The sequence below is a fragment of the Zootoca vivipara genome, chromosome 5, assembly GCF_965207765.1.
Source record: "Zootoca vivipara chromosome 5, rZooViv2.hap1.1, whole genome shotgun sequence".
Lineage (NCBI taxonomy): Eukaryota > Metazoa > Chordata > Lepidosauria > Squamata > Lacertidae > Zootoca > Zootoca vivipara.
The window spans coordinates 74,170,745-74,197,695 of NC_142588.1; the positions used below are offsets into that span (position 1 = coordinate 74,170,745).

Consider the following 26,951-nt stretch of genomic DNA (forward strand, 5'->3'; position numbering starts at 1 on the left):
ATCATTAAAATGATACTTACTTCTCACCCTCAAATAAAAAGATCTCATATGGGATTCTGATTAGGTGTCAAGAAATGACATGCTCAGATGTATGCATGAATACATATGTTATTAGATGTTTCACAATAAACTACAGTATTCAAATTCTCTGCATGAAATTGCTTGTCTGTATTCAAAAGCTTACATTAAAAACAACATTTTCCCTTTCTTTCCTTTCTTTTTTTCCTGCATTTCCCACTTCATGGCTGAAAATTCAGATCATACTTTCTTTTTAACTACTGTGTTGATCTTAATCTGCCTTAAACTAGTTCTTAATTGTCCATATACCTTTAGGTAAAGGTAAAGGTAAAGGGACCCCTGACCATTAGGTCCAGTCGTGACCGACTCTGGGGTTGCGCGCTCATCTCGCATGATTGGCCGAGGGAGCCGGCGTATAGCTTCCAGGTCATGTGGCCAGCATGACAAAACCGCTTCTGGCAAACCAGAGCAGCACATGGAAACGCCGTTTACCTTCCCGCTGTAGCGGTTCCTATTTATCTACTTGCATTTTGACGTGCTTTCGAACTGCTAGGTTGGCAGGAGCTGGGACCAAGCAACGGGAGCTCACCCCGTCACAGGGATTCGAACCGCTGACCTTCTGATCAGCAAGCCCTAGGCTCAGTGGTTTAACCACAGCGCCACCTGGGTCCCATGTCCCATATACCTTTACTTTGCTTAATTAGCAATACTGAACGATACTTCCTGATAAGCATTGTGGCACGCCATTAAAAGCGCAATGCCTTAGGCTTCCTGCAAACCTGGATAGGATAGGAACACTGTACATTCCTCTGGCTTTCATTAAAGGCTGCTTTGGAAGTGCCACACAAAAGGGAGGGTGATGGAGAGAGCAGAGAGTGCCAGTGTATTACATTCTTCTGCATTGTCCGAAGGAGAACTTTCACATCTTCTTTTTATAGATAGCCGTGGAAGATGTGGAGACAGCTTGCTTTCCTCAAAGGATAAGGGGATGTGAGAGTTCTTTTTCTGATGAGACAGGAAGTGATGAGACAGGAACTTCTTCATCCTCCTCCAAAAGAAGCTGCCAACTTAAAAACCATCACACATTTTACACAAGTGTGTTGGCCTCCCTTTATACCATGGTCACAATGCAGTGATTTTCAAATTCCCTACCCTCTCGGAACACTTTCTGCACTGATCTGCACACCACGTACCACCTGCATATTGCAGAAGAGACTTAGGTGTGTCCTGTGGTGCACTTTGTTTAGCTAGGGCACCTATGCAACATTTGCAGAGTTCCCCGAGTAGGGTTGCCAGACTCAATAGAGGACAGGACTTCTGTGCCTTTCATTGCCCTGCTCTCTTTTGAGTCTGGAAACCTTAAAGAGAAACCAGCAGACCCTTTGTTTAATTTCCAAGCAAAGGGTCTGCTGGTTTCTCTTTAAGGTTTCCAGACTCAAAAGAGAGCAGGGCAGTTGAAGGCACAGAAGTCCTGTCCTCTATTGAGTCTGGTAACCCTATCCCCGAGGCCACATATTATGGAAGAATATCAGTAATGATATATAGACACGTTCTTTTGAAGAGATGCTTGCTTGTCATAAAACCATAAGGAGGGTCGCTGTGGCATCAGACCCATGGTCCATTTAATCCAGCATCCTGTTTCCTATAGTGACCAACCAGATACCTCTGGGAAGCTCACAAGCAGCACAGACTTACCCTCCATGGATTTGCCCAGCTCCCACCTTTAATGACATCTCACCACATCTTGTGGCAGCTGTTACCAATATTCCCGCTGATGAACTCCTTGGGAGCTTCCAGGGAAATCCATGGTTTGAAGAACCTCTGTCCTAATGTTTGGCTTTTAGCGCGTGAGTATTTTTTTTAGCTTGCTAAAACAGCGATAACAGCGCACATGAAGAAAACCCCTGTTAGGGAAAGAGTAGACACAGGGAAGGAAGGGATTGGAGACAGGAAATATCAAAGTAACACTACTAATTGAATCTTGTCTCTGCCTCTTTTAAAGCATGTCTCTTTTGAGTCAGCAACCTTTCCTTTCTTTGGTACTTACTTGCCTTAAGGGACAGGATGAGCAGCGAGAAGGGCTTCTAACATCTCTACAAAATCAAGTTAATCAGGTAAAAAGAAGCAGATAATTCTGTGCTCTGCATCAGATGAAAATCAATTATACTAATGGACTCAGGCACACAGAGAACCATATTTGAAAGGCCATCCGTGGAGAGAAATGACAGAAGGTTTAGCTGATTTTTTATTTAAAAAACAACACAAAACCATCTGCATTAAAAAAGAAAAGAAAAATGGCAAACTTTCTCAGGATAGAAGTAATTCCTGCTGGCAAAGTGACATTGAGCTTCCCTTGTTGTTCTGTACTGCATCTGCAGCGTCTTCACTTTAGGTACTAAGACTATGCACACATTACTGTTTACTCTGGCTCCAGTGCTCTCCCACTGCTGATGTTTGAAGCCAAGTTACCCACAATCTATATGTATCCTATAGTTTCTTGAGAAGCACAGCTGTTAGATGTGATTCCCCTCAAATCAGGCTCAATTTGATCTGAAAAGACAAGCAGTGAACACTTCAGATATTTGCTGCGCACTTGCAGCCTTCACTGATTCACTGAATTGGAGTTGTGGGGAAAATGCAGACACAGGCAAATAAATTGGGTAGTTTGCATCGAGTGAAGACATCCCAGCTCCCTCCCTGGTGTGTACAGCAATGTAAAAATGTGACTTGAAATGCAGCAGGGAAAAATGACCTTAATGCATTTTAAGGTCCCTAATGTGCACACAGCCTTATACCAGGCTACAAAATGCTACTTTTAAGTGAGATCAGTGACTTGTGTGGGACTTTTTATTTCTATTTCTTGGAGCACTAGTCTATCATGCTATATAGCATAGGTCTGCTCTTGAAACTTCCCACAGTTCCAGTAATGATTTGCCGCATGGCACTGCAAATTTGGAGTTCTGGGAATCTGAAATCCTGAACCCACTGACTCACAAAATAGGTTCTGGAGTTCTTTGGATCCTGGCCTAAAGCACATCAAGGCATTGCCTACGCATGGAGGTCAATGAGATGGTCATATTCTGATAGAATGTATTGTATTATTTTTGACTGAAGTTGGGGGACATCAATTTTGATCGCTCTCCCATGTAAAAAATACATTATCTGCAGGTGAGAATGGGAGAAAGGCTCTAGCCCAGCCTGATCCCTTTGCACCGACTTTTTACTTGTAGGAAGTGTTGTGTATGTGTAGAATTTTATTTTATTTTTAAAAAAAGGCTTCCACACCTTCAGCCCCCATGGGTGTGGTCCAAATAGGTACGTTTTAGTCTAATACCTCATTCCCACCTCATTCTGCTGGATGAATAGACTAGGCCTAATGTGGGGCATGTTGCCACTTCAGTTGTTAATACAGTAGTTTGTAAGATAGATTAGAAGGTGACAGAACCCAGCATTTGACCCTTGATTTCAGTGCTTGATTCCTTTGCTGCTATCATGAAAAGTGAGCCACTTAGTTTTGGTATGCCCCCACAACCAGCCTAGTACGGTCGTACCTTGGATCCCGAACGCCTTGGTACTCGGACGTTGTGGCTCCCAAATGCCGCAAATCCAGACCTGAGTGTTCTGGTTTGCAAACGTTCTTCGGAACACGAATGTCCGACAGGGCTTCTGTGGCTTCTGATTGGCTGCAGGAGCCAATCAGAAGCTGCAATTTGGTTTCCGAACGTTTTGGAAATCGAACAGACCTTCTGGAATGGACTCTGTTCGACTTCCAAGGTACGACTGTAATGACTAGGTAGAAGAGCTATGTACACAGAGCATATGACAATTCTTTAGTCATTCCCAAGTAAGGACTCGTATTGTTGTGGACAGATGCCTTATTGTTTGCCCTGCTCCTCCATCTATGTGTAACTACAGTACTACGAGAGCAGCTCCCAGGCCACTGTAAAACACACAGTTAGCATGTAACAAAATTCATTTTAGATATAGTTTCTAACTATTCCATTTTCTGACACTTCCCTCCTCCATTTCTGTTTTGGCTGCCTTCAAGCCTTTCTCCTTCCTCCCAGTACTTTAATCTGGATCTGATATATTTCTTACTTTACCATCCTTGCAACTCTGCTTGCAATCTGTAGAAAGTATTAACAGCCACTGAGAGAAGCTATCTGTAGAGTGTGATTCAGAAGCTTCCCTTTCTCACTTATCAAATGAAAGGAATTTGTGTGCTCAGTGGAAAATGATGACTTCTCACAGGCAACTTTTGGGGAGCCCATGCATGTGTGGAGTTTCACTCGGAGGAGAATGTATTTGCAAGTGGTTCTTTGACCAGATAAGAGGACAACTTTTTCTTTGAATGGCTCCACAGATGGGACTTCATAAGTAAAAATAATGGAAAGTATCAGTTAAATTGGGCAAGAGAAGATACAGGGTAATAAATTATAGCAGGCAGAAATTTAACAAGCAGCAAAATTAGTGAGAAGTGTTTAACAGAAGTGGGTGAAAAGAGTTTATATATATATATATATATATATATATATATATATATATATATATAATGCTGACCAGGAATGAGTAATGTTAAGGTTTAAAGTAAACATGCTTAAGTTAATCGGATTTTTGTTCCTAGATATTAAGCAACTGGAGGGAAGAAAGATACCAGAATGATGTTAAAGCTAGACAGATGATGCATGACGCTCTGCAACTTCGTCTTAATTTGGTGAGAAAAAGACACAATTATTTATTTAGATTTAGACTTTTTTTATATCATTCCTCAGTAAAACTGCTCCTAGGGTTGTTAAAACTCTGAAGCCTGTGAGCACTTTCTGAAGTCCTTTCGCATGCTACTAGGACCAGTCTCTTCACCTCTGAACTTCTTCAATGATGCACAACTTAGCAGAGTAGTGCAGCTTTTCCTAGGCAATGATTGAGACTGCTCAGTCAGGACGACAATCAGGAACAAAGCTGACGACTAGTAACTTGATTTTGTAGTTTATTATATACGGCAGTAAACTCACAAGCTATATACAAGTTACTGTATACAGACACGGACTTCATCACTCTCCAAGCACTCCAGATTACTCCTAACTAGCCAAACAATGTCATAAGTCATGCTGCCTATCTGAGAGACCTCAGCCAATCACCGAGCTGTTACTAGGTCCTCTTGCCTCCAGGCAAATTTCTCCCGCGCTATGTCTCCCTAGCCTGTAGTCAAAACACTAATTGCTCCCTTGCAAACTCCAACAAGGGTTGCCATATTTTGAAGAGCAAAAAAGAGGACACATTTGAACTTCTACTTCTAACTAATGGATCACTATGACGACTCTCATTTTACATAACTATGAAAAAGAGGGTGTGTCCTGGAAAAAGAGGACATAGGGCAAGCCTAATGGTTCTGTGCTGAAACCTGCCCTCCAATTTCTTTACCTGTTATTTGACCTCTTTTCCAGCCTGCTTTAGAATTTCAGTTTCCATTGTCGCAGGATTGAGCTTACTTTTATTGTTGCCGCATGTACTTTTTCTTCCCATTAAAACATTTATTCAGTGCTCTGTAGTCTCCCTGGCTGCCTGTGCTTCCTGATCTGGGGGGGGGGGGGAACAACCCTATGGGAGACATTCTCACAGAATTTGGAAGATACTGCAAGGGTCATCTAGTCCCAAACCCTGCAAGTTATTTTCCTGAAATGTGATATTCATATCCGTAATATAAAAAAAGCTGCATATTGAAACTGGAAAATGAAGACCGTGTAAAATCGTTACACATTTGTGTGTGCAGGTAACGTGGCAAGCACTTAGTATGAGAGGAACTCCGAGGCTATAGTCTTGCACTGATGCAGGCAGAAAGATTAGGGTGCAGCAAGACCCCTCATAGAACACCACTGTGTTCTTTGTATCTAGCATAGCACTGTGTAACAAACATGGTGCTGTGCTAGACACAATGCAACATGGCAGCCCACCAGTCATTTGAATCTCATGTTACATCCTGATTTTGCCCACGCTCTCTGTACATACCCACTCCCACATCTGTGTAGGTGGGGGGGGGGCTGCTGGGTTGTTGTTTTTTAAGATGAAGTGCGGGAGAGACCTTCCAAGGGACTGGCCACTTAATGGCAGCATATTCACAGTATGGTTCTATGACACAGGAGGGACATGTCAACAGAAGGATGGCTACTCCAGAGCCACATATCAGAGCTGTTTGGGATCTCCAAGGAACTTACTAATAGGGACATACTAGGAATAAATGTAATTAGGCCATAAGCATAAATAAAGCAGAGCACAAAAGGCTTGAACTCCCTATGTAGAAGTTGATATGAAAATATTTATTTTTATTTTTTATTCTTCTGTTTTTTTCGTTTTATATTCTCTATTTTCCTTTTTAGTTTTATTTATGTATATTTGATGTATTTACGTGTTCGCAATTAATAAAAATGAAATAAAATAAAGCAGAGCACAATGCATTTGGTCCATCATGTTTATCTTCAATTCTTTTCATGTGGTTCACATTTCAGGTGGGTGGAATGTTTGACACGGTGCAGAGAAGTACCCAGTGGACCACAGACTGGGCCCTTCTGCTCCTTCAAATAATAACATCAGGAACCGTTGACATGCAAACAAACAAGTACGTCTGCACCATTAATAATAACGCAACATTATTATTTTCCCCTGTGGAATACCAAAGTTGCTAAAAGGGTCTCAAATAGCTCCCGCCATATTATTTTCCAGAGGAATCTTCTGGAACTTTGACTTGGTGAGGTCAAGTTCAAAGATACTAGGGCTTTCTCAGACACAGCCAAGAAAACAAATGTTTGTTGGCTGGAGGTGTCTTACTCCTGCTGCATTTTTTAGGAAACAAGAGTGTATCTTGAGAAAAGGGCCATGCATTTATTCAGACTTTAGAAATCATGGAAAGTACCACAATGAAGCAAAATAGCAGGTGGGGTAGGACCTCCTTTCAGAGACTCACATAATCCAATTTAGATCGGATTATGACATTCCAGAGGGGAATACGGTAGTAAACATTTGGCTAAATGGAAGTACATTTATTTTCGCTCTTTGTGGTGTAATTCGCTGCTTTCTTCTTAATGCTCCTAGTGAATTGTTCACAACTGTACTTGACATGCTGAGTGTGTTGATCAATGGAACCTTAGCTTCTGACCTATCAAATGCAACCCAGGTGGGGTCTGAAGAGAACAAAAGAGCATACATGAATTTGGTGAAAAAGCTGAAAGTAAGTCTCCCGTCTGACTTCTGAAATATGCTTTTGTTAAACAAATCACTTTTCTAGCAGTTCCCCCCACTTTTGTGTGTGTAAAGGAGGATTATGTAGATATAAGGGAATAAGGGAATCATGTACTAATGAATAAGAATTAAGAAACAGGACAAAAAGGCTTGGTGCACAAGTCATTTGCTAGCCTGGTTAAGAGATCAGGAACAAGCACACAAGAGAAGAGGCAGGAGGAGAAATGGCATGAGCCTATAGCCATTTCCCAGTCTTAACTGCAGTGTTGCATCTATATTAGCCAAAGGGATCTAGCCTAACTAATAGATGTCAGTGACACACCCGAGCTTTTGCCCCTTTGCCTGTTAGGCACTGTTTATCACAGATGCAGTATTTGAATGACAACAATAGCTCATGCTTTGCAAGGAAATAGTCCCAGGTTCAATGCCCAAAGAATATGTAGAACCACAGCAAGTCAGAGCAGGCAACTCTGGGTTAGTTGGACAAATGTCTTGACTTGGTATGCATGATACTTCTGTCCATGGTTCTCTGGCTTGGCCCAATATGATATGCTAAAACTGCAGATGATTTTTTTCCCCTGACACCATTGCTCATCTGTTCTTTAAGCTTCTACATTAAATGCAGATTTCTATAGTTAGATGAGGGGAAATAGCTTATAAAGCACATTTTAAGGCACAGCGAAGACTGCGAAATAAAAATAGTAAAAGTACAGGGAAATGACTCATATGAAACATTTCTGGTCTGGAATTGTGAAATGCTTCCTTACATTTGTCCTTTTTACCCCCTTGCAGAAAGAACTGGGAGATAAGTGTTCAGAAAGTATTGACAAAGTTCGTCAACTTCTTCCCTTGCCTAAGCAGATGTGTGACATTATTGCTTGTGAGCCTATGGGATCACTAATTGATACCAAAGGAAACAAAATTGCTGGATTTGACTCCATCGATAAGAAACAGGCAAGAATAAACTTTACTTTTAAGGCGTGCCAACTTTCTCATGCATATGACAGTCAAAAGATAACTTGGTGGCCCTTTAATCAGATCCATTAAACTCATTTATTCACAGAAGGCCATGAATGTTTTTCTGTTATGTAAAAAACTATTGTTATTACAGCTTCTACCATATTCTGCAAAGCAAAGAAACAATTATCTGTCCTTTCTATTAGGCAACATTCCACTTAATAATAATACTTGTAAAAATGCATAGAGTTTCCAAATATTCAGAGAACTCTGCATGCATTACCTAGTTAGAAATTCTTAGAAGAACTCTATAACGTGCATTAATAATATCAGCCCCTCTAATATAGATGGGAAGAGTGAAGCTGATTGAGTGACTTATGAAGGCCACCAAGTGAATCCATGATAGAGGCAAGATTTGGACTGGGGCTTTACTTATTTGTAGCTGAGTGGATTTTGGTACCCCATGGTGAATATTCTATGCTGTTGTTGTTTAGTCGTTTAGTCGTGTCCGACTCTTCGTGACCCCATGGACCATAGCACGCCAGGCACTCCTGTCTTGCACTGCCTCCCGCAGTTTGGTCAAACTCATGTTCGTAGCTTCGAGAACACTGTCCAACCATCTCGTCCTCTGTCGTCCCCTTCTCCTTGTGCCCTCCATCTTTCCCAACATCAGGGTCTTTTCCAGGGAGTCTTCTCTTCTCATGAGGTGGCTTAGTGTGTGGTCTTCTCTTCTCATGAAAATCTTCTATGCTCAAATGCAAATCTTAACCAATTCTATTTGGATGGAAAGCCTACTGAATTAAATGGGGCTTGCTCCCAGATAAGAGGGGTTAGGAATGCAGCCTAAGAGTGTTGCTGGCATCTGTCTGTCTCAAGAAATAAGGAAGTACACCTCCGGGGGTGAAATCAAACCACTGTGTTAGCAGCACGGAGGTGACCTCCCTTGGGCACAAGCCTGGCAGTGTATACAGATAAATAACTACCTGACGTTTACAAGACATCTGAAGGCAGCCCTGTTCAGAGAAGTTTTTAATGTGTGATATTTTAATGTATTTTAAATTTTTGTTGGAAGCCGCCCAGAGTGGCTGAGGAGACTCAGCCAGATGGGCGGGGTACAAATAATAAATTATTATTATTATTATTATTATTATTATTATTATTATTATTATTATTATTAAGATTCTGGGCTGCCCAGACAACAAGACCCTGCCCCCTTGGTCTCTCTGATGTAGTCCAAAGGAAAGCAGAGCAATGTGTTTGGCACCATCTTAGATGCAGGAGGAGCTCACTATGTCTGTTGTCTGAAATGATTTAAAGCAAATTTTGCAGGACAGATTCTAAAACCACAAACTAAATGCGGACAATACTGCCAGCTAGTGGCAAATTGCAATGGTCAAGCTGCCCATCACAAGAGCTCAAGACAGCAGGTGCTGCATCAGGTTTGAGTCTTAACTTGAAGTCCATCACATTCAATAGTTTTTATTTTATTTAGAATATGTTGTGGGATTGTGAGATTGACAAGGCTGGGGCCCCCAAATAGGACTAAACTTTCTAATTAACTTTTGCTGCAGACATTTCACTCTTTACTCATGTGATCTTTACAGAGGATTAAACCAGAGACGTAAAACATTTATGATTTAAGTGGAGACTGACTGTAAACATTATAAGGGGAAGTCAGATGGAATATATGAGTTTTATTTCTGAAAGATTGTGCTGAATGGCATAGATTATTATTTTTTGAATACCCTGAATAACGTATTGGAACAGCTATCAATTTTACCTAGTTTTTAATTCTGGAGAGTTTTTATTTTAGCCATAAAAATATTTGTATACCGCTATATCATTAACAAAAAAAAATCAAAGTAATTTATAACAATAAAAACATACAGTATAATGAGGTGTGATTGTCATTCAAAATGAGTGACATCTTTATTTTACTTTACTGATAAACCATAATTGTCTTTCTGTGCATAACTTTCAATAGTTCACACACACCGGTGTGTGCTGCAACTTTATTTTAGGCTACATGACGTTTAGGTAAGAAATGACAAATAAAAACTATCCCTTTACATTTTTAAACAGGGGCTTCAAGTCTCAACTAAGCAGAAAGTATCCCCGTGGGATTTATTTGAGGGCAATAGAAACCCCGCTCCTCTATCCTGGGCCTGGTTTGGAACTGTCCGTATCGATAGGAAAGTAATAAAATATGAGGAGCAGCAACACCTCCTCCTCTACCACGGCCACTCTAAACCCAAGCCACGAAGCTACTACCTCGAGCCTTTACCTCTCCCTCCTGAGGAAGAGGAGGAGGAGGAAGAGCCTGCTTCCCCTGCATCTCAGGAACCGGAAAGGAAGTCAGCAGAGCTGTCAGATCAGGGCAAACCTTCAGCAGACGAAGAGAAGAAGGCAAAAGGCAAAAAGCGAAAGACAAAACCAACTTCCAAACCTGATGTAAGCAATTAAAACCTGTGGCATGAAATGGAAATTTTACCTCTCGAGTGGGAAGGGGGCACCCAGACTTGGGTTTGACTCCTATTGCTACAAAAAAAAAGCGGACATAATTAACTTCATCATTAAAAAGCGGATATAATTAACTTCATCATTAACAGAAACACCCAACATTCCTCTCCCATTGCATGTTTCAGGGGAAGAATCAGTGGCTAGCAAATTACCTCAGAACATGTTCTAAGTCCACCTTAGAACATGCCCCTGGCGATACAGAGGGATCATATGGCAGACAAGCGAAAGCGAAAAATATTTCCTGAACATAGAAAATTTTGAAACCGCTTCATGTACTTAGATATATGGTGGAATAATCCTTAGCATGAGAGATTCCTTAGGACAGCTAGCTTAATTTCTTCACCGTACAGTGGTGCCTCACTAGACGAATTTAATTCGTTCCACGGGTCTTTTCTTATAACGAAAAATTCGTCTAGCGAATCCCATAGGAATGCATTGAATTTTTTTTTTGAATTTTTTTGCCCATAGGAATGCATTAATTGAATTTCAATGCATTCCTATGGGAAACCGCGATCCGCTAGATGAATTTTTCGTAAAACGAATTTGTCTAGCGAGGCAACCTCCGCTAGAAAAAACCTTTCGTTAAGCGGAAATTTCGTTAAGCAGGGCATTCGTTAAGCGAGGCACCACTGTAGTTTCATTCTCTGAAGCTTGAATGCACAGTGTGAATTTGTCGTTAAGTTGCTCACACAGTAGGGCTTTGATAACATTATGACCTGACATGTTGTATAGCATGCGGACAGCCAAGAAGATGTCACATTTAGTTTATCTTTGCTGGGTCTATGACTGAATCGGTTTTGTGTTGTAAACCACAAAAGGACTTGTCATAAATTCTTTAATAGTTCAGCAGGAAAATTGGCATTGTTTATGAATTACGTAGTAGGGTATGGATGCAAATAACGTTTAACTTTTCCTGTTTGGCTTCAGGAATACCCTCAGAACAATGTATATAGAGTCCCTCCCAACTATTCACCACTTTCATCTCAAATGATGCACCAACCCCAGTCTGCTTTGTGGGGCTATAATGTTATGGGGCAGCCCCAGCAAGCTGCTTTCTTCGTTCAGAACCAGCCTCTTCCACCAGGTAGGTCTCTGCTTTGTAATAGGCACCAGAAGTTTGCTGCATCATAAAGAAACAATCTTATTTTTTAGTTCCCCCCCCCCCCGCATTCTGCTATCTTCAGAAGGCATTCTTAGTTATGCAAAAGGCACAAAGAAACAGAAAACAACAGTTAACTGTTGTTAACTATTGTTAAAAGCTGCTCAACTTCAGATTTATTTATTTTTAACTTTGCTATTGCAAAAAGCTCACCTTCCATTGCAAGCAAGGTTTAAATGGCTTGGTAGGATGACGTATCTCTAAGCATTTGGTTGCTATAGAATTAGTAGTTAAAAGTCATTTTACCCTCTAGTGTGTCTTTTGGATAACAACAGTAGTTTTTGTTGTTGTTTACAAATCTTGTTTCACATACTCTAAGGGGAAACAAAGGGAAACCTAGGTTTTAAAGGATACGTATTTCTGCACTTTGGCAAAGTACACAAGAAAAAAACTTTATTATGCATTATGTAGTCATTATGATTGTAAACAAATCCCCACCTCGTATCTATCTATCTATCTATCATCTATCTATCTGTCTGTCTGTCTGTCTGTCTGTCTGTCTGTCTGTCTATCTATGGACTCAGCTACATTAGTCAAAAAACGTTCATTATAAACATGTAATACCAGATGGCGCCAGAGAGCAAAGAAATTTTAATGTGATTTTTACATAGCGTTTTTTTCCTTTTTGTTTTAACGATTTAATTTCTGACTTATTTATTTCTTCCTGTGTGTAGACCCACCCTCTATCTATCTGTCTATCCATCTATCTATCATCTATCGCATTGCATTCACAGGTGGTTCCAGATTGGACCCTCCCAACTCCTTTGTCCCAAGCAACACAAAACAAGTGCTGTCTAACATGCTGCAGAGGCGTTCTGGCACCATGATGCAGCCACCATCAATTCACGCAATTGCTTCACAGCAGCAGCAGCAGCAGCAGCAGCAGCAGCAACTGCTCCAGATGAAGCTACTTCAGCAGCAGCAGCAACAGCAGCAACAGCAGCAGCGGCTTCTAAGGCAACAAGCCCAGGCAAGGCCTCAACAGCTGCTTTCTTTGTCTTACATTTTAGGAATGCGCTGATCCAGCTGAGTCTCTACTTGATTTAGGATTGTAGGCACATAAAACCATACCCAGAACCCAAGTTAGGCTTCATGTACAACATGCAACAAAATGGTAGGATCCTGAGGTGGTAGTGTGAGCTGTAACATTTCATTATGTGGATTGGGGTGCCTATTTCATTCCCCAAGCAATATATTCCCTGCAATTCTCCCTGCAACTGCCCCCTCCCCAAAGGGGTTTCTGCTCTGCCTGCTATGCAAATTTGCCGCTTGCTGAAAGGTAGATTAAGAGCCCCTTAGAAAGGACTCTCATTCCAAATGTTTGAAAACACTACTGCAATCTGTTTTTTTTCCCTAAGGTAGTCTTACTTGTTTATTTGTATACTTTTTGCCTGACCGTGGGTTTTGTGTTTGCTTATGAAACCACATACATCTATGTCTAAGTCCCCTTTCCTAATGACACACAACCCATTTGTCTGCTGGACACTGTGTCACATTTCTTTTTCGTTTATAAAATGTGTGGATTAATTTTTATAGAATCATAGAATTTTAGGCTAGGGAGGGGCCCCAGGGGTCATGTAGTCCAATTCCCTGCTGTATAGACATTTCAACTAAAACATCGATGGCAGATGACCAGCCAATCTCTGCTTAAAAACCTCCAATGAAAGAGAGACCGCCTCCTTCCAAGGGAGTCAGTTTCACTGTCCAGCAGCTCTTACTGTCAAAAATTCCTTCCTGATGTTTAATTGGAATCTCCTTTCTTGTAACTTAAACCCATTGATTCGGGTCCATTGTTTTGTTTATTGTGCCAGGTTGGGCACAGCTTTCCTTTTAGGTAAAGGCAGAGGCAGGCCCGTCTTAACCACATTGAGCGCCGTGGCGCAAAGGTCCCTCCGCCACCGCCCCCCAACTCACCGCGGACGCAGAGGAGGGACATGGCATGGGCGGGGCGGGCGCTGAGGGTGGGCCGGGCTCAGGGGCGCTGCAGCGGGTGGGCCGGGCTGCCTGGTTGTCCTCTGGGGCGCCGGCGCCACCTCCTCCTGCGCGGAAGCCTCTGTTGGGGGGGGCATTGCCGCGCAGCGCTTGGCCTCTTGTCCTCCTCATGCCCCCGCCCAGCCAGGCTGAGGCCGGGACTCGAACCCGTGGCGGGCAGGAGGGAGGGAGGCAAGGAGCAGGGCGGGAGGGCTGTCTGGTGGGGTGGGTGTAGCGCGGCGCCCCCTGGCAGCCCGGCACCCTGGCGCATTGCACCACCCAGCCTTGCCTTAGGGCCGGCCCTGGGCAGAGGCAAAGTAGGTGTTGAGCTGTTCTGCCTTCTCTCTGTTACCCAATAGCATTCCTCTGTCTTCTCCACGCAAGGAACCTGCTACTTGGTTGTTCTTCCTCTTGTTTGAACATAGCCAAAGAAACCTTTTTCAAAACTTACCTTTAACTTCTCTTGCAAGCACGAGTTCATTCTGAGCTTCGGCCCGCCTGACCTTCCCCCTGCAACTTGTGAATACTCTTCCTTCATGATTTCCCTTTTCTTCCATTTCTTATACATGCCGTTCTTACATCTCAGTTCACCTGTTATCTGCAGGCACACTGGTTTCTTTAGATACCTCCCACTTTTCTCACTTGTTGGAATTGCCTGCATCTGTGCCTTCAATATTTCTCCTCTGAGAAATTCCCATCCACCTTGAACTCCTTTTTCTTTGAGTATTTCTGATCATGGGTCTTCCATCACCCAGTAGTTCCTTAAGCTTTTTGAAATCAACCTACTTCAAGTCCAGAGTGCATGTAGGGTTGTCAGACTCAATAGAGGACAGAACTTCTGTGCCTTTAATTGCCCTGAGTCTGGAAACCTTAAAGAGAAACCAGCAGACCCTTTGCTTGGAAATTAAACAAAGGGTCTGCTGGTTTCTCTTTAAGGTTTCCAGACTCAAAAGAGAGCAGGGCAATGAAAGGCACAGAAGTCCTGTCCTCTATTGAGTCTGGCAGCCCTAAGTGCATGCCCAACTACAGCTTTCCCTTGCCTGGGTATAATGAAAGCCAAGAGGCCATGACCACTTCCGCCCAAGGCTCCCTGTACGCTCACTTTATTGATCAGTTCCTCCCTGTAGGAAGTCACTTTCCACAACCACATGTCTCTTCCCTCTCTGTAGAGTGGCAGGAATCACTCTGTACACTGTACCTTCCACCTCGGCTGTAGTTGCTCCTCTGGCTCACAATCAGTGTCCAAGGTGAGGACATGGAATCAATTTTGTAGCTCCAGAGGCTCAGCATGGCTCCTGGCAGTCCTACGCGTGTCCAGGGGTTCATGTCCTGCCACTAGGCCATCTTCCTTCTCCCTGGGGGAACACCCTGCTTGCATCTGTGTTGTTGGACAGTCCACTCTGGTAACATCAAATCTTCTGGCTCCAAGTTAGTAAGCTGATGTAATTTTTTTAAAAAAATACCATGGCAAAGAAGCCAGACTCTTGCAACTAATGGTGCATGGCCCCAGGGCCGGCTCTAAGGCAAGCCTGGGTGGCGCAGGGCGCTTCGCGCTGCACCCACCAGACAGCCGCAGTGAGAAACAGGGCAGGGGGGCGGGTGCCGGAGCGATAATCGCACCACGGTGCCAGGGCGCCCAATATGCTTAAGACGGCCCTGCATGGCCCACAAATCCATAGAGGGAAGATGTGAACATAAAAATCCAAACCCACATGAAGTTTTTCCCCCTCCTGCCACTAGATGGCAATGCTCCTCTGTTCTCACTGGCTCTTGTGTGTTTTCAATTCAAACTGCTCCTGCCACTGGCGGCAGTTTTCTTGCCAGATATTCCCCTTAATCTAAACTATTTAGGGTTTGTTACTCAGGATTTCAAGGTGGAGCGGGACTTCCTTAATATTGCTCTCATTTGTTCTTGGGATCTTTTTGACTTGCCCTCTCAGTATCTTTTGCCTTTTCTGTCTCTCACACACTTTCCTAAGATCACCACCTCAGCTTCAAATGATAACCCCCAAGATCAAATAAAATAAAAACGACCGAAGGTTCAGCAGTGTGTTTCCTCAGCCAGTTCTCTCCGCGCTGCTGATGTGTGTGTTTGCGTTGCATCTCACTTGTGTCCTTCCCTCAGAGCTCCATAGGGGCTGCTCTCGTCCTCTGAGGACTCCCTGCTTCTCCCTGCTTCCTAATGGAAGATGTTGGGAAGAGTCAGAAAGGCTAGGACTTGCAGGCTTCTTCTCCACTGCAAAGGTCTGTTGGGACCCACCCCAGCCTTGCCCAAGGTCATTCAACCAGGCCAGTGTCTGTAAACAAACCACATTCAGCTCTGCATTGGTGCGCTGAATAGCTGTTTTGCCGAGATTAAACACTCCAGGGAAATGTTCCAGGGGGAAAGCATGAAAGCACCTCAGTAACTGGGTTGAAAGTAGAAAAGGTCAAAGGAATCACCCAATTCATTTTTTGAAAAAATGCAGTTAAGAAATTCAGCTATGTACGTAATGCATAACTCAGCATCACTTGCCTTCAGAAAGAAAAATATTGGAAACATACCAACTTCTGTTCTTAGGTTGTATTTTTAAATGCCTTGAATGCCTGAACCGTTCGCAGTGGTGTCCCTAAACATGTAATCTTTAAATTTACAATAAGTAATGTATTTTTTAGGTAAAGGTAAAGGGACCCCTGACCATTAGGTCCAGTCGTGACCGACTCTGGGGTTGCGCGCTCATCTCGCATTATTGGCTGAGGGAGCCGGTGTACAGCTTCCAGGTCATGTGGCCAGCATGACAAAGCCGCTTTTTTGGCGAAAATTTTTTAATTTGTAAATTTATTTATTTTTTGCAGGGTCCGACTATCGACCAGGCTACTATTTTTGCTCAACAAATCCGGCCAGCTTCTCAGCTTCCGCAGTATCCAGGGATACAGCAGACACAGGTAAATAATTATCAGTCTGTGTAGGGAAAGGATGTGCTAAGGCCTTGCCTATGCCCTACATTGAGATCCAGTCGTGTTCAGTGTTTGTTATACTCAGAACAGACCCACTGAAATTTATGGGCATGGCTAAACTAGGTCTACTAATTTCAGCGTGGGTCAACTCTTGAGTAGAACTTGGTTGTATAATATTACCCTGCAGGTTTTATGAGGGGTTTTTAAATGGCCAGGATCTTTCATGACTCTCCCTTACTTTATAACCGTGAATAAAAGTAGCTTTCACAATTCTAAAATCCGACATACATTAGTTTAGTAAATATGGCCTAGTCAGAACTGATGGCATTTTGCATGAAAGAAGATGGGAAACTTGTGCCCTTACCCCCATGTCCTTGTGACCAGGAGATATTATTTGCGTGGATTTATGCTTGTACACAAAAGCTGTGATTTATGCAGAAGTGAAGCAGCTGGAAAGGTGCTCCCACAATCATGCCAGTCCATCCTCTGTGTGGAAATCACCCTGCATAAAAGCTTGGAGGTTTCACTTACCGTATATTGCCCAGCCTTTGCTGTGCTGAAAAGATAGAATAATACAAAACACGCAAACATGTACGGCTGCCATTTGAGCCTAGCAAATTCAAAGCAAGCATAATTAAACTATGGGGATTTTTTTTTTAGTGTCTGGTTGCTATTTCAAGTAACAGCACAGTATACATTCTTTGTCATCCTGGTGTGTTGCTTGCTTGTTTGTTTGAAAAATAAATAAACAGTGATAATGCTGGGCTTTCTTTAGAAGCATCGAAATCAAAGCAACTTGTGCCTTGGGCTGTTTTTTTCGTGCAGACTATTCCTCATGGCTACACAATGTATAGCACTCAGATGCCATTGCAATCACAGCAGGCCGGGGGCATCATCCTTTCACCTACCTACAACTCCAGGGCCTATCAAGCAGCTCATTTGAACCCTGCTCTGATGGAAAGGCTACGGCAGACACAACAGCAGCCAAGTGGGTACATTCATCAGCAAGCAGCTGCCTATCCCCAGCCTCTAACAGGCAATCAGCGGTAAGATGTTTATCGGGACCTTTGATACCTTGATGTATATAACCTTTGGAAAGAGAGTTTTGAAAATAGGTCTGAGAAATGCTGGAAGAAGGTATACGCATTTTGCCTAACCTCTGATGCTGGGTGACAAATCACCCAGAGCCTGATTGGTTCCAAATAATTGATAGCCCCAGCTGAGATTTCAGTAGATCTTGCTACATCTTGCCTCTCACCCATCTTTACTATTTGCAACATGTTGTGTAGCTCCTTCACTTTTCATTCTCATGCTGCATGGGATTAGACCTCTGCTGAATGCCTTTGAAAATTCCCACCCACTGAAAATCCCTACAAATCGTTAAGACCTCGGCCTCAAATTTGTACTATGAGAAGTGAAGCTACAGGGCCTTCTCCGTAGTGGCGCCCACCCTCTGGAACACCCTCCCATCAGATGTCAAGGAAATAAATAACTATCTGACTTTTAGAAGACATCTGAAGGCAGCCCATGTTTAGGGAAGCTTTTAATGTTTGCTGTTGTGTCGCTTTTTTATATATTCTGTTGGGAGCTGCCCAGAGTGGCTGGGGAAACCCAGCCAGATGGGCGGGGTATCAATAAATTATCATTACTACTACTACTACTTGGGTAGATTTGAATAAATTTACTAAAACCTTCTGTGGTGAAATTTCTAACACATTTGTGGGTATGTTGGAGATAATTGGTTCTTCTTTTTATATATCAGAACTTTAGCTAATAAAATTGGTTAAATGAATCCCTTAGAATTACCCTTTGGTTCCTATAAAGAGAGTTAGAATACATATTAGTGACCTTTGTAATAAAATGTTTCAAAATGCAGGGCTCGACAGAGCATTTTTCCAAAACCGTAATAGCTATTAAAAGTCTTTGTGCAAACTTCCAGTGCTTCCTTGAAAGCATCCCTGAGGCTGTGGGGCCAGCTGTGGGGACACTTTTGGCTTTCTTTATGCTACAGATGTTTCATTTTGTTGTTGTTGAAGAAAGTAGTCTTGTTTCTTAGGAAAGTATAAAATGCCAAGACTAAGCCAATGGATTACTAGTGAACAGTGATGACATAATTCCTTGCATTCTTGCAAGGATGGAAATCGTGGGATAATGGTTGACTTTTCCTCCTCTTGATTATTAATCTGAAGGTGGATAAGTGATATAATTGGATGATGATATTACTCAAGAACTGAAAAATTCTATGGATTTCAGTGTTGATCAGCCATTTTAATTGTCACAGTTCAAGACTCCCATTGTGGCTGAATGCTAGACCTCAGTCTGCATACATAAAGCTTGCAAACGCTTTCAGATTTTCACCCATACGTGGACTTCTTTCAAAGCATTCATGGAGTCCTTTTTCAAAACACTAATATACTCTCTTACCATGAAGAATTCAGCAGGAGGAGGAGGAGAGGTAGTGTCTGGTGAGGTGGCACAGGTGGGGTACATTACTCTCCTGGCTGCCCAGCACAGCAGATTGTGGGTGCTGACTCAGAGGGCAAGGGGAGGCACGAGGTGCAGGGAGCTTGACCCCGTGTGGCACATGGTAGTGGAGCCAAACTGCCACTCTTGCTGTGATGTGCTGCACCCGGCCCAGCTCCTTTGCCTTGCCCCTCCCCTCTATCTCTCAGTGAATGCCAGTGGTCCACTGTGTTGGGAAGCTGGGACAGCAATGGTGTGTCACTGGCCGCTACTGATGGGAAGACTGCATCCAGAGCTTTAGTGTACAGTGGTACCTCTACTTACGAATAACTCTACTTACGAATGTTTCTACTTACGAATAGAGCTCTGTCTGCCATCTTGGATGCGGTTTAGATAGGATTTTTTCTACTTACGAATTTTTAGATAGGGTTGCTTCTACTTACGATTTTTTTCTCCCAATGCATTCCTATGGGATTTGACTTACAAATTTTTTCTACTTACAAATGTGCGTTCGGAACGCATTAAATTCGTAAGTAGAGGTACCACTGTATATGTAGCTCCTACATGATTTGGGATGACGGAAAGTTATAGAAAAGATGGTCTGTATTGTTAAATGTTAATCATAAACTGCTGTATCTCACTTGCAGCAAATAACAGTTTTCTCCAGTTCTTTTTCTGTGATTTCTTCAAAAATTACTTCAACTTGATAGACAACAGTAAGATCTTGCAATGCCATTGCCATTTTCAACTTGGCATTCCTTTTTTAAAAACAAACAAACAAACCCAATAACGCTATTTTATCAAATCAAACCATTGCCTTTCTATGCAAACTGTAAAGCAAAAATTGCACATCCTTGACTTAGCGTTCCATTCTCTAATTGCTTCTACACATATGCAATCAATATTAATTTATCCAGGCAGTTGCAAAATGTACATGCAATCTTGAAAAGATCTTCATTCGCAAACTCTATCCTGCAAAGTTTATAATAGCATTTAAGTATAATAGCATTTAAATTGAAAGTAAATCCCTAATGTGGCTATTTTGTTTCTCTGTATTTGCTCAACCCTGATTGCATTTCCACAGAGGTATATGATCAAAGCATTTTGCAACATCTTGTGGGAAATGCAGCAATTCTTCACACAGCAATATAATAGAGAGATTAAGAGCATTAGTTTTTAATCTAGCACACCCTTGTCATTGCAGACTGATGAAGTCTCATGCAGACTCCTGATTCTGTGTAATCCCCCTGCTATATAGAATCATAGAATTGTAGAGTTGGAAGGGACCCTGGGGGTCATCTAGTCCCAACCCCTAGCTATGCAGGAATCTCAACTAAAGCATCCATGACAAATGGCCACCCCACCTCTGCTTAAAAACCTACAATAAAGGAGAGTCCACCACCTTCTGAGGGAGTCTGTTCCACAGTCAAACCTTGCTGTCAGAAAGATCTTCCTGATGTTTAGTTGGAATCTATTTTCCTGTAACTTGAAGCCATTGATTCAGGCCCTACCATCTAGAGCGCGACAAAAGAAGCTTGCTCTAACTTCCATGTGACAGCCCTTTAGATATTTGGCTACCCTCTCTCCTCTCAGTCTCCTCTTATCCATGTTAAATACACCCAACTCCTTCAACTGTTCCTCATAAGGCTTGGTTTCCAGACCCTTGGTAATCCTTGTCGCCCTCTCTACACACATTCCAATTTGTCTGCATCCTTCTTAAATTGTAGAGCCCAGAACTGGACACAGTATTCCAGGTGTGGTCTGACTAATGCAGAATGGAGCGGTCGGCAACTTCCCTCGTTCTGGACACTACTGTTGATGCATCCTAGAATAGCATTCACTTTTTTTGCCGCTGCATCACACTGTTGACTCATGTTAAACTTCTGGTCTGCTGAGACCCACAGATCCTTTTCACGTGTTCTATGGGCAAGCCAGGTGTACCCCAACTTATATTTGTGCAGCTGGTTCTTCGTGCCTACATATAGAACCGTACATTTGTCCCTATTGGAATTCATGTTGTTAGTTTTGGCCCAGTTCTCTGATTTGTTAAGGTCCTATTGAATCATGATTCTGTCTTGTGCTGCGTTAGCTACCCCTCCCAGTTTTGTGAGTGTCAGCAGGTTAAATTGAGTCCTAATCCTTACCTAAAAAAAGGGATATTGTAGAGTTGGAAGAGGTTCAGAAAAGGGCAACCAAAATGCTCCCCTATGAAGAAAGGCTGCAGCTTTTCTGACTTTGTAGTTTAGATAAAAGACAAGTAAGGGTTAGGGTTATCTGGATTTCATTCCATATCTGAAAGTTCACATTGCGGCTGTTTCTAGTGTATAGTTTTTCAATAATTAGAACTATTTTAAAAATCAGTAAAGAATGCAGCATATAAGAATATAAAAATTGAAATGTTAATAAGATGCTTATATATTTTGGCTTAGATGAGAAGCTTTATTTTGCATCCCCTCCCTCCCCCATTTTATCTATCTTTATTACTTTCAGCAACCTTCACTCATACTTCATTTGGCTGCTGATACCCTGCTGAAGTTTCAATTTAACGTGCAAGTCTAGAAAATTAAAACTGGCAGGCTCTCATTTTATTTTCACAACTGTAAATGATGTGTGGTCAATTCTTTTTGCTCAGATTGAGTCATCAGCCTTTGCAGCAGAATCCCTTGGTTGGAGGGCCACTCGATGCTATGCCAACCACAGCTTCCCACCCAAACCTTAACTCAGTTCAGATGCCTCAGGAACAGATGAGACAGAGACAGCAACAAATTCGACAACAGAGACTCCTTCAGGTTTGAAAATTGTTGCCTTTGTGTCATTGTGTGTTTATGCGAGGTGCGCGATTCCTTGAAATGTTAAGCACTACCGGTAGTAGGATACTGGATGTATTCGCACATCATAGTATGCCCTAGTTAACAGCTTATTGTGAACACACAAATCACTTTCCTTGGCATTACGCCTGAACTGGGAATCACAGTTTCTTTCACTCAAGACAAACGACCGCCTGAAGCCACATTTTGTTCCTGACTTCCTGTAGCTTAAGTGAAGGAAACTGTGATTCCCAGTTCAGAAAAAACACTAAGCCAAGGTTTGTTGGTCCTGCTCACGAGTAAGGAAAGAGCAAAATGGGAGTGCTCTGCTCATTCTTGGTAATCCATAAGCCATGGTTCACTGTGATGTGTGAATGTAACCACAGCGCCAGTCCTATCTAGCCCCGAATTGTGTAGTCTGAATGCTAGTGGCCTTCCAGAGTCTCTGACAGAAGCCTTCCTTAGTTGTTCTTCCTGAAATTATTTAAGTAGAAATGCCAATGACTGAATCCGACACCTTATGCATACAAAGCTCATGCACTAGACTACAGTCATACCTTGCTTTTTGAACAGCTTAGTTCTCAAATGTTTTGGCTCCTGAACACTGCAAACCCGGAAGTAACTGTTCTTCTGGTTTGCAAACTATTTTTGGAACATCCGACGGGGCTTCCGCGGCTTCTGATTGGCTGCAGGAGCTTCCTGCTGCCAATCGGAAGCCGCACTTTGGTTTCCGAATGTTTTGGAAGTCGAACGGACTTCCGGAATGACTCAAGACTCAAGTCTCACCCCTATTCCCAAAAAATGATTTTGTTTAAATTGTTGCTTGATGTGTAGCTGACCTTTTCCAAAGAAAGGGCTTCAGCAATTTTCTATAAAAGTGAGTGTTGTGAAAACATGTATATAGCTGAATTAAAATAACAGGACAAGGGGTGTAGTTAAGGAAGCATTAAATACTTATCTCCTGAGAGAAAATGGTTTTGAAAGTTTGTCCAGCTGCACTAGGTTTTAGAAATTCAAAGTATAGCATGCAATTGGTGAAGGGAACCTTAAAAGATCTTATCACAGTTCATGAACACAGCTTATTGAAAGCAACAGCCCTTTGTTCTTAAAGGCTGCTTTGTTATTGATGCTGGTTCTTTGTGTGAGAGCATCATAGGTAGTATTATAGTCACATTGGTCATGTTTTTGCAGTTGCAGCAGCAGCAACAGCAACAAGGACAGCAGCAGGTGCTTAGTCTCCAAGCAATGCACCCTCAGCAACCTTTGGTAAGTGGATGTGCAAATAATAGGCTTTGTTCTAGGGGCTCTGTACTGTTGAACAACATGGAAAAACAGGGTGATGTAGCTTACTACCTTTCCTTATCTCTGCCATCAATTTCTGGGATCTTGGAGAGCAATTTCAGGGTTGGTAAGGGAAGTCATGCTCAGCAAGTATAAAAAATGATCAGGTATTATGATCTTGTATTTACATCTGTGGTCTGCAGGAAGGCAGAGCGAATCACCTAGTGGAAATTATTGAATTTATATTTATTAATCTAGCATTAGTATAAGTACCATGATAACTGTTTTCAATTGTATGCAATGTGCTGCCTAGCTTTAGGGTGCACGATTCATCAACATTTCCTTACAGCTGGGGTTTTCAGCCAGTGCTCCTTGGAACCCTGGGGTGCCTTGAATGATGGTCAGGGGTGCTGTGGCACTGGACTCTGTCCCTCTTCCCTTCCCTCCCTCCTCTGATGTCCTCTTGCGTCTCTGCCTCCCAAAGGCTTGCACAGCTGTTTGTTGCAGCAGCCCTAGCTACAAGCTCCCCAGGCAAATGGTGCCTCTGGGAACCTACCTGCCTGCAGGCTGTCTCACCAGAGTGGTGCATGCTCTAGTTATCTCCCGCTTAGACTACTGCAATGCACTCTACGTGGGGCTACCTTTGAAGGTGACTCGGAAACTACAACTAATCCAGAATGCGGCAGCTAGACTGGTGACTGGGAGCGGCCGCCGAGAGCACATAACACCGGTCTTGAAAGATCTACATTGGCTCCCAGTACGTTTCCGAGCACAATTCAAAGTGTTGGTGCTGACCTTTAAAGCCCTAAATGGCCTCGGTCCAGTATACCTGAAGGAGCGTCTCCACCCCCATCGTTCTGCCTGGACACTGAGGTCCAGCACCGAGGGCCTTCTGGCGGTTCCCTCGTTGTGAGAAGTTGCAGGGAACCAGGCAGAGGGCCTTCTCGGTAATGGTGCCGGCCCTATGGAACGCCCTCCCATCAGATGTCAAAGAGAAAAACAGCTACCAGATTTTTAGAAGACATCTGAAGGCAGCCCTGTTTAGGGATGCTTTTAATGTTTAATCAATTATTTTATTTTATTTTTCTGTTGGAAGCCACCCAGAGTGGCTGGGGAGTCTGAGGGACCCCTCCACAAGAGAGGGTGTTTGAAAAAGAGTGAGAGGCTGCCAGCTCTGCAGGCAAGGGGTGACATACGTGGGCTCCTGAGCCCCACAGGAGTGCCGCAGAAAGAATGTACAGTGGAATCTCGGTTTATGAACACCTCGGTTTACAAATTTTCAGTTTACGAACACCACGGACCCATCTGGAACGGATTGATTCACTTTCCATTACTTTCAATGGGAAAGTTCGCTTCAGTTTATGAACGCTTCAGTTTATGAACAGACTTCCGGAACCAATTGTGTTCATAAACCGAGGTACCACTGTAGTTGGTTAAGGGAGTTGTGGACACAAAAAAGTTGAAAACCTCTGCCTTACAGTACAAAGGCTTTCTGATACTACTACTAGCCTGTTTTGTGTAATACTTGCATAAAGACTCCCTCTGGTGGATAGTATAGCTGTGAACTCTGCTACAACTTTTACCTGGCTTAACTAGGCTGTCTAAAATCAGAATAACTGCGATCGTATAAAGAAATTAGATTTGCAATCTGTTCAACATTTTTCTTTTCTTAATTGATACCAGTCGGTATAGGCACTCCAGTAAAAGATACGTTTCAAGTTTTTAAATATGCAAGGATTGCCTCAGTACAATCACAGGACATTTCCCAACTTTAGCATAACACAGAGATTACCTAACAGTCTAATTGCATATGATTTATTTGGTAACTTCCAGTCCTTCAAGACTATCAAAACCGTTTTATGAGTACGTTATTATTAACATTGTGTTGCATAGTGACTGTGTATAGTCCCAAGTGTAATGGAAATCAGCTACCGTGTTTCCCCTTTTTTAAGACACCGTCTTATAACTTTTTTCCCTCAAAAAAACACACAGTGGCTTATTTTCAGGGGGTGTCTTTTTTTTTAAAAAAAAGTGCTGGTACAACTGGGACCCACTGGCTCAGGATGCTCGGTGCTCTCTTCTGCACATTGCTGGGCGCGTTGTTGGCGCTGCCAGTTCCGAGCGCCTGCAGGGTGGGGTGGGGGTGGCAGTGCTTTAAACCCCCAACCCTGTAGAAAGCAATGGAAGTTATGGACTGTAACAATCCTTAAGAGGCGCAGGTCTTAAAAAACCCCTGGTATCACCCTTGAAGCACAGCCTTCCAAAGTCAGGGGGGAATAGGTCTGTTTAGACAAAGGAAAGGATCGGGGGTGATTCTGTGCCCTGGGACCCACAGAACTACTTTAAAAATCCCAACCTGGGGGGGGGGGTCAAATAGTGAAGCCCCATAGCCCTGTAGCAACAGAAGGCACATTCTGAAGCACCCGAGCTGTTCGGTTCCATAAAAAATCCAGGAATTGTAAAATTAACAACAATAATGGGGGGGCACTCTATCCAAAGAGTTAAGAAGGAATGGGAAAGTGTTGAGTTATATATGGAAAAATATGGAAAGGAAAGTTAGTTAAAGATAAAAAATAAATAATTATCGCAAGGGGAAAAATAACATCATAAAGGGTAATAATATTAAATATAAAATAGACAACACAACAGAAAAAGCAAGTATATGACTAAATGAGATCGCACAGGAGTGAGGGAAGTGGGGAGAGAGGGAGGGGGGTAAGGAATGGAAGGAGGCAATGGTTGGAGGAGGGTATAGGGGGATGAATTAAAGGAAAATTAAGACTGAGAAGCGCATGGTTTTTGTTTTTTAAAGATGCAAAGGCTTGCAATCAGCCAAAGTATAGAGCCCAACTTCTAGGAGACTGCGATCTACTTGCGGATTTATAAACTGGAGGTGATCTACCCCCGTTATATTGGTGTTCAGGTCAGAGTTGTTTTTAGAGAGAGGAAATATCCCATTTTTGAGGTTAAAGTAAAAGTTCCTGACCTTTTTTTTATAATGAGGAAATGCTGCTAAAACTCCGTTCTTCATTCCACGAAGGGGAGAGGGGGCGGGGCCGGGTGCTCAAAGACAAAAGAAATGGAAAAGGAGATAGCGATCAAATCCAGCCTCGCATTCATGCAGCCGTCGGGAGAGGCAGGGGCTGCAGCCGAGTGCTGCTTCACAAACAAACGGGGGAAAGTGCTTAGAACCCAGAGAATCCAGCTGAAAAACACGAAGCAGCAACAGCAATTGCACACACACCATCCCAAGCCAGCACAGTAACCAAGTCCCAAAAGCAAGAAAGGACTCAGCAAACACTGCTGCGGCCGGCGTTGCTGCTGCTGACTCGGGGAGCTCAGTGATCTCTTCCGCACAGCGCCTATCACTATGGCTTATTTTCGGGGTACGGTTTATATTTCTCAAATGCTTAGAAATGCTGCTATGGCTTATTTTATGACTACGCCTTAAAAAGGGGGAAACACGGTAGTTAGTATTGCGACAAAAAATAACTTACACGAAACTGAATCGTAGTGATTCTCTGGATTGAAGTAGAACATGCTGAAGAAGGAAAAAGAAGCTGGTGAACAGGAGAACTTATTTTTATTTAGAAGAAACTATAAAC

The 26,951-nt window shown here is 42.8% G+C and overlaps 1 protein-coding gene across 5 annotated transcripts in view; it reads left to right on the plus strand.

The window, feature by feature from the left end:
* MED12L (mediator complex subunit 12L) overlaps window positions 1-26,951 on the plus strand; it is a 180,444-nt gene that overhangs the window by 141,331 nt on the left and 12,162 nt on the right. For 4 of the 5 annotated variants that reach the window (XM_088669804.1, XM_035132415.3, XM_088669803.1 and 1 more), the window contains 12 exons: window positions 2,021-2,132; window positions 4,643-4,732; window positions 6,522-6,631; window positions 7,105-7,240; window positions 8,044-8,205; window positions 10,291-10,659; window positions 11,656-11,812; window positions 12,622-12,857; window positions 16,694-16,783; window positions 17,621-17,841; window positions 21,891-22,047; window positions 23,257-23,331. In XM_088669804.1, the coding sequence (XP_088525930.1) occupies window positions 2,021-2,132; window positions 4,643-4,732; window positions 6,522-6,631; window positions 7,105-7,240; window positions 8,044-8,205; window positions 10,291-10,659; window positions 11,656-11,812; window positions 12,622-12,857; window positions 16,694-16,783; window positions 17,621-17,841; window positions 21,891-22,047; window positions 23,257-23,331 (1,915 nt within the window). Of the gene's footprint in view, window positions 1-2,020; window positions 2,133-4,642; window positions 4,733-6,521; window positions 6,632-7,104; window positions 7,241-8,043; window positions 8,206-10,290; window positions 10,660-11,655; window positions 11,813-12,621; window positions 12,858-16,693; window positions 16,784-17,620; window positions 17,842-21,890; window positions 22,054-23,256; window positions 23,332-26,951 lie in introns of those variants that run through there. The other variant, XM_088669805.1, reaches the window with a different exon arrangement.